This window comes from Notothenia rossii (assembly GCF_949606895.1).
Source record: "Notothenia rossii genome assembly, chromosome: 3".
Taxonomy (NCBI): domain Eukaryota; kingdom Metazoa; phylum Chordata; class Actinopteri; order Perciformes; family Nototheniidae; genus Notothenia; species Notothenia rossii.
In genome coordinates this window covers 8,388,207-8,404,955 of record NC_136901.1, presented here as the reverse complement: position 1 = coordinate 8,404,955, position 16,749 = coordinate 8,388,207, and the positions used below count along the sequence as shown (strand labels likewise).

The window sequence follows — 16,749 nt, the reverse complement described above, 5'->3', positions numbered from 1 at the left end:
AGCTAACCACGCCCCGTTCATTTGAATATTAGAAATGTAAATGTAACTTCACATTATGAAATAAAAGTCTCTTGAAATAAATAAATGTGACATTATGAAATAAAAGTCTCTTGAAATAAATAAAAGTGGCACTATGAAATAAAAGTCCCGCCTGAAATAAATAAATGTGTATTTAAATGTACATTTATATATATTTATTGCCTTATTTATTGAGTGGCGAAGTCCCGCCCATCTACTTCCGACCCATGGGACCCCGGAAGCAGAAAATTATACATTGAAGTCAATGGAGAGAGAAAAGTCATCTTTCGATCCCGTTTGAATTGTGCCACGAATGACACATATGATGTTTGTCAAATTAAAAGAACATTTTGCAAGTCAAAAAAATAAAAATGTGTCGTAAAACTGTGAAGTTACACATTTTTTTGTGTGAAACCGCTCAGTGAACTACAGGTCTCTGGTCTCGCACAATACGCGTCACCATCACAAAGATGGCCGTCACGTTAGCAAATTTCACCTGTTTCTTTCAGAATGAGGCGAAAAAAGTATAAAACGAGGTGAAAATCACTAGAAGTCTGGGCATGTTGAGAGCTGTACATACACGAAAGGGGAGTTAGTCGGTTCTGTAAGAGCCAGCATGCGGGACCGGCTTTACAAGGTTTCAGTGAGTAATATGAGTGCAATGTTTAAGGTTAATGTCAGCTAGCTAACAAGGTACACTAATGTGTTTTGTTTTAGCAACTAGTTTTCTCCTTAAGAACTTCGTGGTCTCTGTGTATGCTGTGGATAACATTAGTGTTCACAAAAACAAGATACACTCCCGTGTTTTGTTTTAGTTGCTCTTCAGATTGAAGCGGCCAGTTTTATATCGACTATATGTGTGTTCTCCTTGTACATCTCGTTGTGTCATTTGAGTTTATTTGCTGTGTGTAGATTCAAGGATTTTGGTTATCTTGTCAATTTGTTTGGTTATCTAGGCACAGCTGTGTGTGACTCCCTCTGGTACACTGGTATATGTTTTCCTAATGTAGAGAGCATTGATTAATTAATAAACTACACTAGATCCTGACCAAATACTTTTTTTTTGTTGATCAAATGTTTTTCAAAAATGTATTGTATATTATATAACAGCTGCACATCAAAGACCGGAGTCTCTGCTACTGTGGACCACGAAGGAGGCGATCATCATCCCCATCCCCAAAGACCCATGGCATGGAAATCTCCTCCTCCTGGAAAAATTCTACACCCAGCATATGCTCCCTGTGTTGGCCATTAGAGAGGAGGACATTTAAATAAACATACTCTTAACACCCTCGGACTCTGCGTTGTGTTTCGTATGTGTGATGGGGTGTTACGCAGAGGGGAGGAAAACAGGACACAGCAGATTGGGATTGCGGTGGAGATGCTGAGCAGTTATTTAATTGTTGCATGTAATTATTATTATACTGCGTGTTTCTTAGTTATTCCATCTTTTGCTGTAACATGGATCTGTATGTAACTCTATATTTACTTGTTATCTACCATACTTCCTTCTACATCATACACCATCATTATACATGATGGTGTATATAGGATATATATATTTGTATACATATCTGTAAATTGTATAATTTTATTTTTCGTATTTGGGATTGTTGGAAACGTCTTTTTGATCTCTCTGTCTATAAACACAAACTGAGTAAGATTGACAATAAAATTGACTTTGAAAAATATATATATTCTTTATGAAAATAGCTGACTGTTGTCAAATGAATCCAAATGAAACGTTTGACTGAACTACAACTACGCCTTTAAATCTCTACGGACTGTTTTTCAGTGGGTTAGTGGAGTTAGTAGTTTTCAGTTCCCTGGACTGATTAACAGCTAAGCTCCCTTTCTCTTTTGTCCACTCAAATACACTTGGCCCTTTCTCTTTTCCATGTGGAAAATGGCAGCTGCATATTTTGCTTTTCTCATCTGGCTCCCTGTCTGCTCGTCTACAATGAGAACATTATATAATGAATTACTAATAATCATTTAAACCTGTTATTACCAATATTTCACAAATTCTTCATGTAAACTTAAGAGCACAGCTGTATGTTGAGTGTCAACTTTGCTTGGTTCATCTTACTGGGGGGCAGCTACATGGATGTCGGTGCAGTCCACAATCATTTTGCAGTTGAAGGCAGAATTAATTTATTATTGACTCAGAATGAAGCACAACTTCATGTCATACAATACATTTGTAATTGTGTAAAAAAATATGAGCATTGATTAGCAAGCAGGACCTGCAGGAACAGAGAATGGTGATGGATGGAGCTGGGAAGAGAGAAGAATAAAAAAACAGATCAACTTTATTATCAGATATTAAAAATTCAATTTCAAAACAAGTTGCCGCTCCTACAGTTTTCTAGTATGTAAAGATGATTTCACATGACCAATGCAAAATATCACTCAATACATGTGTGTCTCTGGGGGGTGCATTGTGCCTTTGATGTATATAAATAATATACCATAACCAAATACTATTACGTACAGTGGAAATCAGGTTGCCAGAGCAGGTCAGTCCAGTGTGCATGTTCCTCAGGGTCTCAGCAGTTACAGGTGAGGTAAAGAAAATAAAAGAGAAAAAGGTCAGTAACAACACTTTAAAGTAACAACATATATATAACATATATATATATATATATATATATATATATATATATTTATATATATATATATATATATATATATGTATTTATTTTATTATTTATGTATTTAATTTTGGCTTAAACGGCATTCCATGTTCCTAGCTCTAAAACTTTTAAATACAGATTTGGATATGGCCTGTTGAAGCATCTGGTTCTTTGTATGGAGAGTGGACTGTTCACTTGACTGTTGTTTTAAGGATTGTTTTTTTTGCTTGTGAGACAATGTGCGCTCATATTTATTTATTTATATATATATATTTATATACAACAGCTTAATATATAATCAAGTGTGTTATATATAAAGCTGTAGTTGTATCCTCTAAAAGCAGTTTAAAGAAAGGGGAAACTAATCGAGAATCATGTTTGAAGTGTGCACATCAGAGTCTGTCAACCGGAAGGACTGTACCAACTATATTACCCATTAGCATAGCTGCTTGCTCACATGTGTGTGTTTGTTTGCATATTTTTTTGTTTGCTTCTTTGTTTGTTTGCTTCTTTGTTTTTGAGTGAGTTCAGCCTTTGACTGACCTTTTAAGTCACAGGAAACTCCAGTTATCGCTGTTTATTCCCTCCAGTCTCTCTTCTGAGTACATCTCGTCGGTTGCTGAACTGTTGCACATGTGTCATCCGAGCAGTCAGCTATTCTCTCTAGGGCTCTGACTTTACCCTAAAAAGCGTCTCCGACCAACAGAGGGGGCGGGGTCATGGAGTCCCATCATCATGTTTAGTTTGTTCACAGAGGGCACTGTGCATACCAACGTTGGGCTATAAATTAATACATTAATTCTGAGAGCAGTATTTTAAACTCTACTTGTATCTTATCAGTTAATTATTTACAAAAATACATTTCACTCTTCTCTGGTTCTGGCAGTGACAGTTATTTCTGAAATGCTTTGGGACACTTGGATGTATCCCTTTTACTATGATAATTAGCCTATTACCATTAGCCAGACAGTATTGTGTGACTTGTTAATAATAATAATAATAATATATTTATTTTTGAAAGCACTTTTACAGGTGCTCAAAGTCGCTTTACAGAGAGAGTGAAAGGAAAAGATTAAAAGAACAACGGAAAGCCCTTTTAAATGGCGCCTGCGCAGTGGGTGGAGCCCTCGAGGCCCTGACGAAGAGCTCTTTTAGTTTGAGCCGCCGCGAGTCGACATTAGTTTGATTCTCCTGGTTAACTAGTAACAACAGTTATTTATCTGCATTACTTTCGGTGAGTTTTTGTATTTCCACTTTCACACCGTTTTCTTGCACCTCAACCTTATCGTAAAGACGCTATTATGTCGGAATATACAGTGTAAAATAAGTATTTTTTTCTGGTTATGTTACCATCATGGGCGCTGCTTTTGGGCAAATGTCTTCACCTCGGCAACCTAGCTTAGCGTTAGCCTCAATTAGCTCACAAACCTGTTAGCTAAGCTTGTGTTAATATTAATGCAAAATGAGTAGTGACATTTCGACTGGAAGTCACCTTTAATGGCTGTTATGCACATATTGTTGTGTTTAAGTGTGAATGCATTGGTTAATTGCAATTTTAACAAATGTGATTAGCAGGCCGGGCTAGGAAGCGCATGGTGAGGCCATGGATGTCAAAAGAGAATTGGATACACCGTTCATTCCTATGAGAGTTGCTCAGTGGCGCATGAAGCCCAAAATGTACCCTAACATCCGGGTCTTTTTGCCTTCAGAGCATAGGCACCTCCCTCTCTCGACTCAGTCAAATGAAGGGAGACAGAAAATAACTCTGGATTTAACTTAAGCGCACTTGACAACTATTAGATCCTAATGATTTAAATAAGGGCTATACAAATGTTGGTTCTGTGTTGTTTATTTAGTTCAAAATAAGTATACGGTGATTTACAGACTCCTCTTTCCCTATGTAACTCAACGGGGGAAAGGCAAAATGACGTCACTGAGGCTGTAGTACCACCGTTTGGCCACTTCTGTCATTTCACAAATTGGCTTCAACGGCCGACGCACTTCACTTTAGGGGCTTGAGTATGGCCAAAGTTAGCCGATGCTAACCTAGACTTAGATACTTGTATTTTGGATCATTTCTTGTTATACTCGAGCCAAAACTTATTACCCTTTTAATATCACCAAAAATATGTCTAATAAAGGGTGACACTTCTGGCACATGGTTAACGCTTAAATCTCTCATTAACTACAGCTTGCTACACCCATCAGCTCCCCGTATTGTCTTTTGTCTCTTTGTGGGTACCCATTAAATCTTCCTCTTGTTATTTTGCACAGGTGACAATGGGGTTTTTACATATTGTTCAGTATTGTATTAGTTATTGATATACGAAATCACTTTAATATAGCATTTAAAATGTAGTTTTACGATGATCTTAGACCAATACAATGCATGCCCATCCCTGCATTGTTAAAAACACTCATATCAAATCAAGCTGACTTTATACTAGGTTTTTATCTTTTCAAATGCATCCCCTTGTTAAAAACTTACCCCAATACTTTCTAACTTCCTTATCCATCTATTATAGCCTCAGATCTTCAATGTTAATGTATAGTTTAATTTATATAGATGGTTCAGAAACTTCCCAAAACATCCATGCATGATAGTTTTTGAACCAATATGTTTGTCTTCATACCTAGTAATGTATATTTGGTTAATCAAGAGACATGTGTGGCTCTTGGATGTGTTTATTATTATTTTTATTAATTTTATTTTTACCGGAGTTTCAAAGGTTTTTCTCATTTCACGTGATCATTTAGCCCATATCATCAGCTTTGTTCTTTAGTATACCAAGTGTTGTCATAAAAACGTTATGTGTTATTTAAGAATACTTTTACAAAGCCATGGAGCTCACCCAAGTTACACCCAAGTGCTGGAAACGCAACACATAATTAAAGGAAGCATTGTGAACCGGCACTGTAACGTGTACTCATAACATTAACTGTCTGTCCCGTTTCAGGTCGTCTTTTATGAGTAATCAAAAGCAGCAAAAGCCGACGCTAACAGGCCAGCGGTTCAAAACGAGGAAAAGAGGTTTGTTTTCATTGTTGCTGCTCTACAAATGTAACGGTTAACCTGATGTTTTTCTTCTAAATGCAACATCTGTCGTCTTTCAACAGATGAAAAGGAGAGATTTGACCCTACTCAGTTTCAAGAAAGTATCGTACAAGGCTTGAATCAAACTGGCTCTGATTTGGAAGCAGTCGCAAAATTCCTGGATGCCTCTGGTGCCAAGCTTGACTACCGCCGGTATGCTGAGACGCTCTTCGACATCCTGGTGGCCGGCGGCATGCTGGGTGAGTTGTGCTAATGCTACGTTCACACCGGACGCGACGCGAATATTCGCTTCGCTCTAATCGCTCAAGTTTCACAGCGGCTTGCAGTTTCACAGCGGCTTGCAGTTTGTTTTATCGCGTCATTCAAAACAGACATACCGTTGACGCGCCGCCGGCTCGGGAGCTACAACTACAACAAAATGAACATATTTTACCTTGATTAAATTGTAATACACGTTTCTAAATGATGCCGACGTAACAACATACTGACACAGGTTAGTAAAAACCATGAATTAATGCTTGACAAGTCTGCAGGCGAAAAACCTTTTTTAATGCTTGTTTTCTGAATGGAGTTTGGGTCGACCAGGCTAAGCTAACGTTGTATATGCTCCACACTCATAACAACGGCCTACAGACATAAATAAACCAGCCACTGTATTCGCCATGACACAGTCTGTGGTTTGTACTTGTTTAACTTCTGTACAGTTTCTGAAAAGATATGAGGAGCTGTGATCTGTGTGCTAACTGCTAACAGCTAATGGCTGAAGTTTTCTGGTTGAACGTCAGTGACGGCAGGCTGAGATCCTCACCCCTGATTGGCTTCCACGAGAACGCGTCCCGTGAATTTGACGCTCAAGTTGAAAAAATTGAACTCTCGCGTTTGACGCGGCCCCCTTCAATCGCGTGATTCGTGCCGCGTCCACCGCTTCATGCGCGCCGTCGGAGCGAATTCGCATCTGATCGTGTCTCTGCATTGACTTTACATGTAATCGCGCCGCTCCCAAACGTCGCATCACGTCCGGTGTGAACGTAGCATAAGAAATGCGTTATTTAGATATGCTTTGTTTTTTATTGAAAGCTGACATTTCTATATAAAAAAAACGATTTTAATCAGGAAATGTATTCAATGAACTTTGTATTTTCTGCCAGAAGTGTTTCAAACTCAGCACAATCTTTTTAAATTGTGGATTTGGGCTTGAAAATGCTTGTTTTGCTAGTTATTGCAAGGGTAAAAGTCATCTGTAAGCAAACACATTAGTTTTGCTTGTGTAGTAGGTGTTAAGATGCAGTTGAAAGCAAAATAAAGTCCTTGATTTAATGTGATGCAGACAGAAAGAAGACGATAGATGTTTATACAGCAGGAAGCTCCTATTTTGACTCCAATTTCTACTTTTTATTTCCTCTCGTTCAGCCCCAGGCGGGTCTCTCTCCGACGACATGACCCGTACTGAGTTCTGCCTGTTCACGGCACAAGAAGACCTGGAGACCATGCAGGCATATGCTCAGGTAAAAGGCACACCAATGACTGTTTTTAACTGTTTACAAGTGATTTGTTAATATCATCCTCCATTGATCTGCAAATGACATTTGATATCATGCAATTGTTTAAGCGCTGTGTGAACTTTTTGGCTTTTTTCCACCTCAAACAGGTTTTTAACAAGCTGATCCGGCGTTACAAGTACCTGGAGAAGGGTTTCGAAGAGGAGATCAAGAAGGTGAGAAATGTTTCTGAGATTGGCCTTTTGTAATCTTAGTGTGCAGTAGGTTCAAGTACAGTGTTCATTTTGTATTAAGAGAACTGTTTATGTCTAGATGTAATGCCATTTCTGTTGTCTTATTTATGTAAGAAAACAAGCATCGAAACGCTTTCACACAGATTGTTCTCCAGGTGCAAAACAATCAAATACAAAAGCCACACATGCAGGCTTGTAAATGGCATGAATTGGCCTGCAGTCGTTACAGAACGCAACAGTACAAACCTGTATTTGTTTTTTCTTTGTATCCTCTACAGTTGCTGCTGTTTCTTAAAGGGTTCACTGAGTCTGAGCGCAACAAACTGGCCATGCTGACCGGCATCCTGCTGGCCAAAGGAAACATATCAGCCTCCATCCTTAACAGCCTCTACAACGAGAACATCGTCAAAGAAGGTGAGCAGAAATACTCCAGAAATGAGTGAGAAAGAGGGTTTTGTTCAAGAGCTTTTAATGTTGCTTCAAACGTTCATGCTAATAACGCCCCATTGAATAATACTGGCTTTTCAGTCAGCTTTGTATAACAGAAACCACTCTTGTCTTTTTTTAGGAGTATCTGCAGCCTTCGCCGTTAAGCTCTTCAAGTCATGGATTTACGAAAAGGACATCAACTCTGTGGCCGGCTCTCTCCGCAAAGTGGGCATGGACAACAGGCTGATGGTAAATCAACTGTTTAATCAAAGATGGCTGGAAAACCATCTATCTATTAAGTGTCAAGTCCAATTTTTTGTGTGTGCATCAACTCTAACCTAAACCATCTCCTCCCCTCAGGAACTCTTTCCTGCCAACAAACGGAGCTGCGAGCATTTTTCTAAGTACTTCACCGACGCCGGGCTGACGGAGCTTGCTGACTTCGCCCGTAACCAGGAATCCATCGGTGCCCGCAAGGAGCTGCAGAAGGAGCTCCAGGAGCAGATTGCCCGCGGAGACCCTCAGAAGGAGGTGAATAGTCATTATTGTTAAAGTGAACAACTTTCTCATTAGTCTGAGGCTGAATTTAAAGCGATTTAAGAGGGTGACAAACCTGCAAATATTGTAAAATAACCCCAATCTGCAGTAAAAAGCTGTGGTGTAATTCTGGTAATTGTCATAATCGTTCTTCTTTTTGTAGCAGCTTTGAATGGTCTCCTCATTGTCACTTTTTCCATGTTTCATGCTTTGTGACTGATGCATTAGCAGTAACTGAACATCACTGTTACGCCCCATCTTCAAAATGGCCCTATGGGGATAACAACATTCCACCACTGACCCAGATAGAACACAAAAGACACCTTTTTAAAATCATCATAACCCATAGGATGTGAAATGTTCAACTACACATCCTAGATGGCAGAGGCCTCTCTTCTGCTTCACTGGAGCTTTTAAGGACTTCCTTCTCCAGGTGCACCTCGTCTGAACCTCGTTACAGCACTGAAACGCACCTGGGTAGAGGAACCAAAGGGAAAAAGAAACGGGGAATACATACAGCCGTAACACCCCCACCCTTAAAACAATGGCCGTTTCTCAATGTCGAGTAAAGCTGCTGCAGAGCCACTATTTCAAGTATACTACGTCATCGAGTGGCTCCGAAGGACTGTTTAAATGCCCAGCATTCGGCGCCACTCGATGACGTAGTATACTTGAAATAGTGGCTCTGCATCAGCTTTACTCGACATTGAGAAACGGCCAATGAATACATAGAAAACTAACAAAGGTGGTGCCACCATGAGTCATGGAGTTCATAACAAATGAGCTGTGTTATAAGAGTCCTTCATTTGGAAAGTAAACAACATACTAAATATTCAATAATTATCTCTAAACCTTGTGGAAACGATCCTTTATTTTCCGCCTGCGGTTGTGTTGTTTCATGACTGATTTTCTCTCGCCGTGTGTTCAGATTATCGTCTTCGCCAGAGAGGAGATGAATAGGGCCAACCTGTCGGAGCAGGCCATGATCAACATCATCTGGACCAGCGTGATGAGCTGCGTGGAGTGGAACAAGAAGGAGGAGCTGGTGACCGAACAAGCCATCAAACAATTGAAGGTATGCAAACCTTCAATTGTTAAAATGCATGTACTGGAAACAGTTAAAAATGCATTGAATACAGTTTATAAATACAACACTAATATGATGTCATGCGTTGGGCAATACTTTGTAAACCTTGCCACAGTGACCGCAAGTTCCTGCAAGTCTAAAAATGTTATTCAGTGCTGTGAAACAAAGTTGTCTTATGCTGTGTGCATCTATTGACATTGGATTTTATTTGAATGTGCATAAGATGCCTATTTAGTTTGACCTAAGAGTTGGTATGTTTTTAAATTGGGTTGGCATATTTATGCAGGGTTCTCCTTGGTACTGTAAACACTTGAAACATGAAACTTTGATCATGTTTTCCTTGAATTTGTCACCCTTCTGTAGCTGCTGTCTGAAAGAAAAATAATCAAGAAATTTCAGCAACCATCATACTGTATGTAAAGTGTATATACATGCTATGAAACACTGCTGTGAGGTGAAGGGAAAGCTTAAAGGCACCTTGAATTGGCTCTAAAGAGTAGGAAATGGGCTGTTTTGCCCTGAAGTGGTGTATCTCAGCGCTGAGAAACTGTGAAATTACAAAAAGTGTCATTTGTACTGTTGATGGAAGGTGTTAAAGCTCGAGACAGAACAAACTGAAATAAATCTGCAGCAGTGTGAACAGCAACCCATTAAGCTTCATCCTGCTGTAAATCAGTACGCTTCAATGCATTTAAAAACACGCATAACTCCTGAGAGTGCTCGAGGAGTGCATGTCCACCTCCGCCCCAGAAAGCAAAGCTGTTCTTCCTTTCTGACCTTGCTTCATGTTCCTGCAGCAATACAGCCTGCTGATGAAAGCCTTCACCTCCCAGGGTCTGTCTGAGATCAGCCTGCTGCTGAAGATCCAGGAGTACTGCTACGACAACATCCACTTCATGAAGGCCTTCCAGAAGATCGTGGTGCTCCTCTACAAAGGTCACTGTCACCTCTAATAACTCACTTTTATTTGAGGGTGTTTAATGAAAGTCTGTTCACTTCTTCAGGTCATTGTTTTACATTTTAATTGACTGTAAAAGGGTTTCTGATGATCGAAATGAGACTTTGTGCGTTTTGTGGCTTTCCCTTTCTTGTAGTGTTAGATAAGTTTTAAACATAACGTTATCATATTTGTTTATTTTTACCAAAAGCCTCTCGCATTGATGTCATAATGCTCTAGGTGTCAGAGAAATTCTGCGTGGTATTATTCCTAAATTGCATTCAGAGTTGCATTTACGGCGGCTTGCGGCGCAGTGGCTTGTGCGTATATGTTAGGATCAGGGGAGCACAGGTTCAAACCCCACTGCAGTCAGCATGTCGGTGTGTGCCTGAGACACTTCACCCCAAAGTGCTCCTGTGGGGATGGCCCACAGTATTGAGTATGTGAATCGCTTTGGATAAAAGCGTCTAGCAAGTAACATGTCATTTGAATCTGACTTTTCTTAAGCCTTTGTAACCCTGAATTACAATGCACCTTTTCTAAAAAACAAAACACAATTTGCTTAAAAATAAGTCTAAATGTCTTTAAAGTGATCTTTTGCTAAAGTACTTTAAATGTATGTTGAGTGTATTGTTTGCAAGCTCTCAAACTCTCCTGTTCCTCCTCACAGCGGATGTATTGAGTGAAGAGGCCATACTGAAGTGGTACACCGATGCCCACGTTGCCAAGGGGAAGAGCGTCTTCCTCGAACAGATGAAGAAATTCGTCGAGTGGTTGAAAAATGCTGAGGAAGGTAAATAAAAACGCACACACCCCCTCATTCAGCCTGAGGCAAAGTTTGCAGATGAAAATCAGTGTTTAAGAGTCCTCTTTGAACCCATATGAATCCTGAAAGGGAGCAGAATATTTCCTCTTTTGACTGTTTTCAAATATTTCATTGACTAATCCAGTATTTCCTCTCTGCAGAGTCTGAGTCGGACGAAGAGGAGACGGACTAACTCCTCCACCGCCAGATGAGCCTTTTCGCGTTTAACTTTTTTTTATAAGTAGCCGAAGAATATAGTTTTTCCTCCTCTCTTCTACCTCCTGTTACTATTTTAACCCTAAAACACACACACACACACCCTTCCACCTCCAAACAGAATTATGTAAAGATTATTCAAACTAAACCTGAAAAAGGGCTCGGTCCTTGAACACGTAGCGGCTCACGGTGGAAGCGGTAAAACGATGAATATTTCCCAGATTTTCTCTGTTTTATTAACGTACCTCCTTGTTTAATTAGGATCCAAAACATTCCATGTGATCGATCTCCGCTGCTCGTGTGAATCAGAAAAATGTGAGTTATCGATATTCAAGGCGGACAAAAACTAATTTTACCAACGGTTATTATTTTTATTTGTATAATCCCCTCCCATGTTTCGGCTCCTCTCTCGACTTTTGGGAACCCCTGTACCGCGTGTCCATACGCCCGGAAGCCAACTCATTACTATTGGTTTCTACTTCCTTTAATCTGGCTTTTTTATGAAAATAAAGATTATTGAAATGGTTCCGCTGTCTCCTTTAAGCTTCATCATATGTTTGTATTTAGACTGGAATACTTTCTATTGAATTGCCTCCACACACACGTCAGGAAACAGCAGAGGACAGTTGATATTATTCTCATTTTTATTTGTGTTGTACAAAAATAAATGTCTCTTCAAGTCAGTATTTGATGTGCAAAGTGCATTCTGGTAGTCATGTGACACATTTGATTGAGAGGTAGGCCTTCGTGTTTGAACACAGCTCTGAGGTAGAGTGCAACCTGGTCATCATGTGTGCTGCAGGGATCCACTTTACTTATATATTTATGTTGATTAGTGCAACCTGATGCTCTTTGCATGCCATGTGAACACAGAACGTCACAGCTGTGTGTTTTTAAAGTGACTGTGCAACAATGGTAAGTAAACATTTCAAAAATATATATATTTATCGGAACACTTCTCTTGATTTCAGGCCAAAACATGACAGGTACAGAAAATATTAAACATTTTCCATTCATTTGGGGATTATCTTTTTCAGATTAGGAACAAGTCTCATATTTTTTTTTTATGAAGGTTGTGAGGTGGTTATGTATTTTATAGAGCATGTGATACAAGATGTCAGTGTTGATGCAGTTCCTACCTTCACCACTAGAGTTAAAGTGACCCTGAATAATTGAAATATTTTCTGATGCTCATTGAAGGTGGTGTTGGCAGAACTGACAGCGGCAGTCGCTGCGCTTCAGTTTCTGCATGTGACCGAAGGCGGAGATTTTTTTTTTTTTTAGGTGTTGGTGTGTGTGGGGGGTTAGTACTATTCGTGGGACCAAAATACCCCCCCTCCGCCAGGTGCAACTTTACACATGGGCTCAGGTTACAACCAAAACACAGATTCAGAGGCACACCAACCAGCGTGAGCAGAAAGTGCTTTACAGTGTTAATTTGTTTCTCAAGGCTTATCCAAAAATAAATGTATTATTTATATATGTACAAAGTCCTACAGGTGTGTGTAAACAACATCCAGGTGGAGGTGTGTCTGCTTCACACTGACGCCGAGTGTTTCCCTCCATCTCTGAGCTGTGGAGACAAAGAAATGCACATTTTTACCACGAACACAGTTAAGTGAAAGCACCATGACATTAATCATAATATTGATCTTGGTTTCAGCTGTAAATTCGTTTATTTAATCATTAACTTCACTATATCTTGATTTCTGGTTTTCTGTTATTTATTTATAACTTACTGGTACTAAAATAACTTATAATTTAACTAATGCCAGGTAAACAAGATGTAAAATAACACCTCCAATATCTAAATATCTCTTTAAGAAAAGAAACACTTTAAGACTTAATGAAACAATAAGTGTGCAAATTGCCAGCAAAAATACCAATAACCTTCGTCAAATACTTATAATAATTTATAATAAAGATAATGAAATAATTGTTATTTTGATCTAGTGCCTGCAACTTTTTATAACTGCAAGGTGACCAGCCAAAACACTGAACTTCACCCACATGTTTTTAGGCCATAAATTGTCAGATTTGTTCCATGTAAAGTACATTTACATTTTGAGTACTTAAAGGTGACCTATCATCCAAAATGCACTTTTGTACGTCTTCTATACATGAATGTGTCCCCGGTGTTCCAGGGAACTCACCAAGTGTCAGAAAACACAACCCTCTCTATTTTCCTCCATACCCAAATCTCTAAAAAAGGGCTGCAACGGATCTGATACAGACTGATCCAGATTTGAACACTTCTATGACGTCACAAAAGTGGCCCTACCAACTCCACCAATCAGGAGGAGACAGCCACGGACATTGCCGTTCTAAAGCGCTGGAGACGATGTAGTACATATGCCAGGCCTGTAGATGGTGCTGTTCTCACAGAATCAGCCCATGATGCAAAGACAGTGTTAAATTGAGCGAAATGAGGAATGGCTAAAATGCATGATCTGTTTGGTATTTTGAAAAATAAAAAGTATAAATATGCCTTATATATGGTGTATGGTCCTATATTATTCAAATATAGCATGATAGGTCCACTTTAAGCTAAGTTGTTTTCCATTTTCCGGAGCCTTTATTTTAGTCCATATTGGGACTGAATTTCGCATCTAAAGCACCCGGGATACAAATCCAAAAGCTCTTTCTGTCTTTATAAATAGAAATCACAAATTCATCAATAATCATAAAGTGTGCTGCCTTTCTATAATCCATTACGCTTGATTGTGTGCCAGATTCGTTTCCTGAAAGAGTTGTCTTTATGAGTTTAGAGCAGAGGGTGCAGTGTAACTGAGTAAAGCCTTGACTCTTATTTTAAACCTTTGAAGGCACCATGGCTTGTTTTCATTTTGTGTTGTCAATCACTTCAGCAACAGGTGCCACTTAGGGTCAAACCAAATCTCCTCTGAACCACATGAAGATACATTTCCAATAAACAGGCAGATTTTAACTTTACACTTTTTACTCACTACATTTATCTGACAGCGTTAGTAAAATTAACTATTAATATATATAAACTAATAAATAAACATAGTCATATAATTCTAGATTTAGGTTTTCAAGTAATTTAAATCAACTCCACCTTTACCAGCTATGATGAACACTTGAATCCATCAATAATAATAATAATAATAATAATACAGTAATTTAATTTATATGATCCCAAAAAATGGCCATTACGCACAACAAGCTATTTTCCTTTTGGTATAAGTATGTTTTTCCAATATTTGTTTACTTTTACTTAAGTTAGATTTTGAAGGCAGGACTTTTTCTTGAGTATTTCTACAAGTTGTTATTGCTACTTTTACTTAATCAATAGATATTCATCCTTGTATGGACTGACGTGCGTAATATCAGAACTTTTACGCATCAAATTCTGGCTGCAGAAAACGTTTTTTTAAAACATTTGACCCTGATATAACCTGTGCGAGGTTCCGCTCACCAGCTTCCTCTGGTTGCTGAGGCAGAAAGTGCAGATGGGCCTCAGGGAGGCGGCGCCGCCTTGCAGGATGCTCGGGTATCCGAGGCAGGGCTGCCCGTCTCCGCAGTCCTCCCCCAGCAGCAGCACGTTGGTCAGGTGCGAGATGTAGCTCGAGGCCAGGCGCAGCGTCTCGATCTTGGAGAGCTTCCTTTCGACGGGCTCTGTGGGAATGAGCGTGCGCAGCGAAGTGAAGGCCGTGTTCACGCTGTGCGTCCGGTCCCGCTCCCGCGCGTTGGCTGCCTGCCTCTGTTTGCTCACCCCGGCGAGACACCCGTCGCCACCGCTGCTGCTGCGTCTCCGCCTTCTCCTTCTCCGGTCACCGGCCTCCTCCTCCCCCGGATCTCTGCACGGGCTGCAGTCTCCGGTGGACTTCCCGTCCGAGCTGTCGCTGCCGCTGTCCAGGTCCTCCAGGTCGGAGGTGAAGCCGTCGGGCTGCGCGTTGCCTGTGGACTTCATCCTCTCTGTGCTCCTCGCTGCTCCTCTCTGACTGGAGCCTCCGGGGCCGCGCTGCACATCACTTTATCCTCAGGGTGAAAATAGCTCCGGGGCCGAGCAGCTGCTGCCGATCCGGTGACCAGAGGGGTTCTGCGCCGCGCTCCGGCCCCCGGCGGATCGGCATACCACAGCTGATGAATGACGGCTGCTTTCTGGGTCGCCAGCGCGCTGCGGAGAAGGGAGGACAGGTGGAGCCAAAAGGGGGGAGGAGGGGGCACCTGTTGTGGTGTACCGTTTAAATTAGGCTGCACTCAATTGGCTGCATTCAAGGCCAATTTCAGGTCAAAAACAATGAAATGTTAGCCTCTATCCGGTGTTTTACAAAACATTATTCAGCCATGTTTTATTCTGTACACCCTAATGGATAATTTAGCCTACTATACACTAGACAACATTGTGCCCACATGTAATCAAAGACCATTTGCTAAAACACAGTTAAAGTAAATAACAGCTCCAGCTTTCAAACATCATGGCAGTCATTTTAATTATCAATATCATATTTGTTTTGATTATTTTGTTTCATTCTTTAGAGTTACATATATTAAAAACATCTGATTGAACAGGAAAACTTGAGAATTATTATATGTTATGCTTTTTATATCTCTAAAACCAGTGGGGTAAATAAAAAAGTACATTAACTCAAGTGCTGTATTGAAGTAACATTTTGAGTTACTTTACTTTTATTAAGGGACCTTAGACTTTGCTCTTATTATTCAAATTCATCCTCATTATAATCCCATTTTATAATATACACATACTCAGAAATCTGCATTAAGCATAACAATAATGTAAGACAAAGTAGTAAAATATCTGCATTCTTAGTCTGAAACATATTTTAATGCTTAATACTTTAATATTTAGTCTAAAATTGCAAGAAAATTCAGAATATTTAAACACATTTCATCATTTTTTAACTTCCACTCTCAGCTCAGATTAACTAAAGGGTCATTAATTGGTGTGTGTGTGTGTGTGTGTGTGTGTGTGTGTGTGTGTGTGTGTGTGTGTGTGTGTGTGTGTGTGTGTGTGTGTGTGTGTGTGTGTGTGTGTGTGTGTGTGTGTGTGTGTGTGTGTGTGTGTGTGTGTGTGTGTGTGTGTGTGTGTGTGTGTGTGTGTGTGTGTAGGCTAGTGCATGCAATGAGTGAACAGTGCAGGTGGACCGTCCTGTCTGTGCCCACCAGGATGGACACACTCCCCCCCCCACACACACAACACCACCTTGCCCAGTGCCATCTTTGGGGGTGGATATAAATATCATGTGGAATGACGATGCCTGCTGTGTGTGTTTATGTGAGTGTGTGTATGTTGCTGCGGTCAATCTAAGTGT

At 40.1% G+C, this 16,749-nt stretch overlaps 2 protein-coding genes across 3 annotated transcripts; one reads left to right on the top strand and one right to left on the bottom strand.

The window, feature by feature from the left end:
• The first annotated feature begins 3,732 nt into the window (after positions 1-3,732).
• bzw1a (basic leucine zipper and W2 domains 1a) lies at positions 3,733-11,977 on the top strand. Of its 2 annotated transcripts, XM_079671893.1 has the most exons (12): positions 3,733-3,888; positions 5,612-5,685; positions 5,772-5,948; positions 7,120-7,214; positions 7,358-7,423; positions 7,720-7,855; positions 8,010-8,119; positions 8,231-8,401; positions 9,336-9,482; positions 10,292-10,430; positions 11,102-11,224; positions 11,398-11,977. In XM_079671893.1, exons 2-12 carry the CDS (start codon positions 5,622-5,624, stop codon positions 11,427-11,429), a joined length of 1,260 nt encoding a protein of 419 aa, XP_079528019.1. In that variant the 5' UTR covers positions 3,733-3,888; positions 5,612-5,621; the 3' UTR covers positions 11,430-11,977. The 2 variants fall into 2 exon arrangements, with proteins under 2 accessions (XP_079528019.1, XP_079528020.1); XM_079671894.1 differs by lacking the exons at positions 10,292-10,430; positions 11,102-11,224; positions 11,398-11,977 and adding an exon at positions 9,858-10,245.
• Positions 11,509-15,537, bottom strand: LOC307033421 (transcription factor 15). The gene is made up of 2 exons (XM_079671895.1): positions 14,892-15,537; positions 11,509-13,025 (listed from the first exon to the last, which is right to left on the bottom strand). Exons 1-2 carry the CDS (start codon positions 15,384-15,386, stop codon positions 12,990-12,992), a joined length of 531 nt encoding a protein of 176 aa, XP_079528021.1. The 5' UTR covers positions 15,387-15,537; the 3' UTR covers positions 11,509-12,989.
• Between the last annotated feature and the right edge of the window lie 1,212 nt (positions 15,538-16,749).

What these genes read in the sequence shown, in the direction of transcription:
- bzw1a (XM_079671893.1), top strand. Translation starts at nt 5,622, where the DNA reads ATGAGTAATCAAAAGCAGCAAAAGCCGACGCTAACAGGCCAGCGGTTC. An exon ending in GTTCAAAACGAGGAAAAGAG is followed by an intron (nt 5,686 to 5,771) that starts GTTTGTTTTCAT and finishes GTCTTTCAACAG; the next exon opens with ATGAAAAGGAGAGATTTGAC. An exon ending in GCGGAGACCCTCAGAAGGAG is followed by an intron (nt 8,402 to 9,335) that starts GTGAATAGTCAT and finishes CCGTGTGTTCAG; the next exon opens with ATTATCGTCTTCGCCAGAGA.
- LOC307033421 (XM_079671895.1), bottom strand. Translation starts at nt 15,386, where the DNA reads ATGAAGTCCACAGGCAACGCGCAGCCCGACGGCTTCACCTCCGACCTG. An exon ending in TCAGCAACCAGAGGAAGCTG is followed by an intron (nt 13,026 to 14,891) that starts GTGAGCGGAACC and finishes TTGTCTCCACAG; the next exon opens with CTCAGAGATGGAGGGAAACA.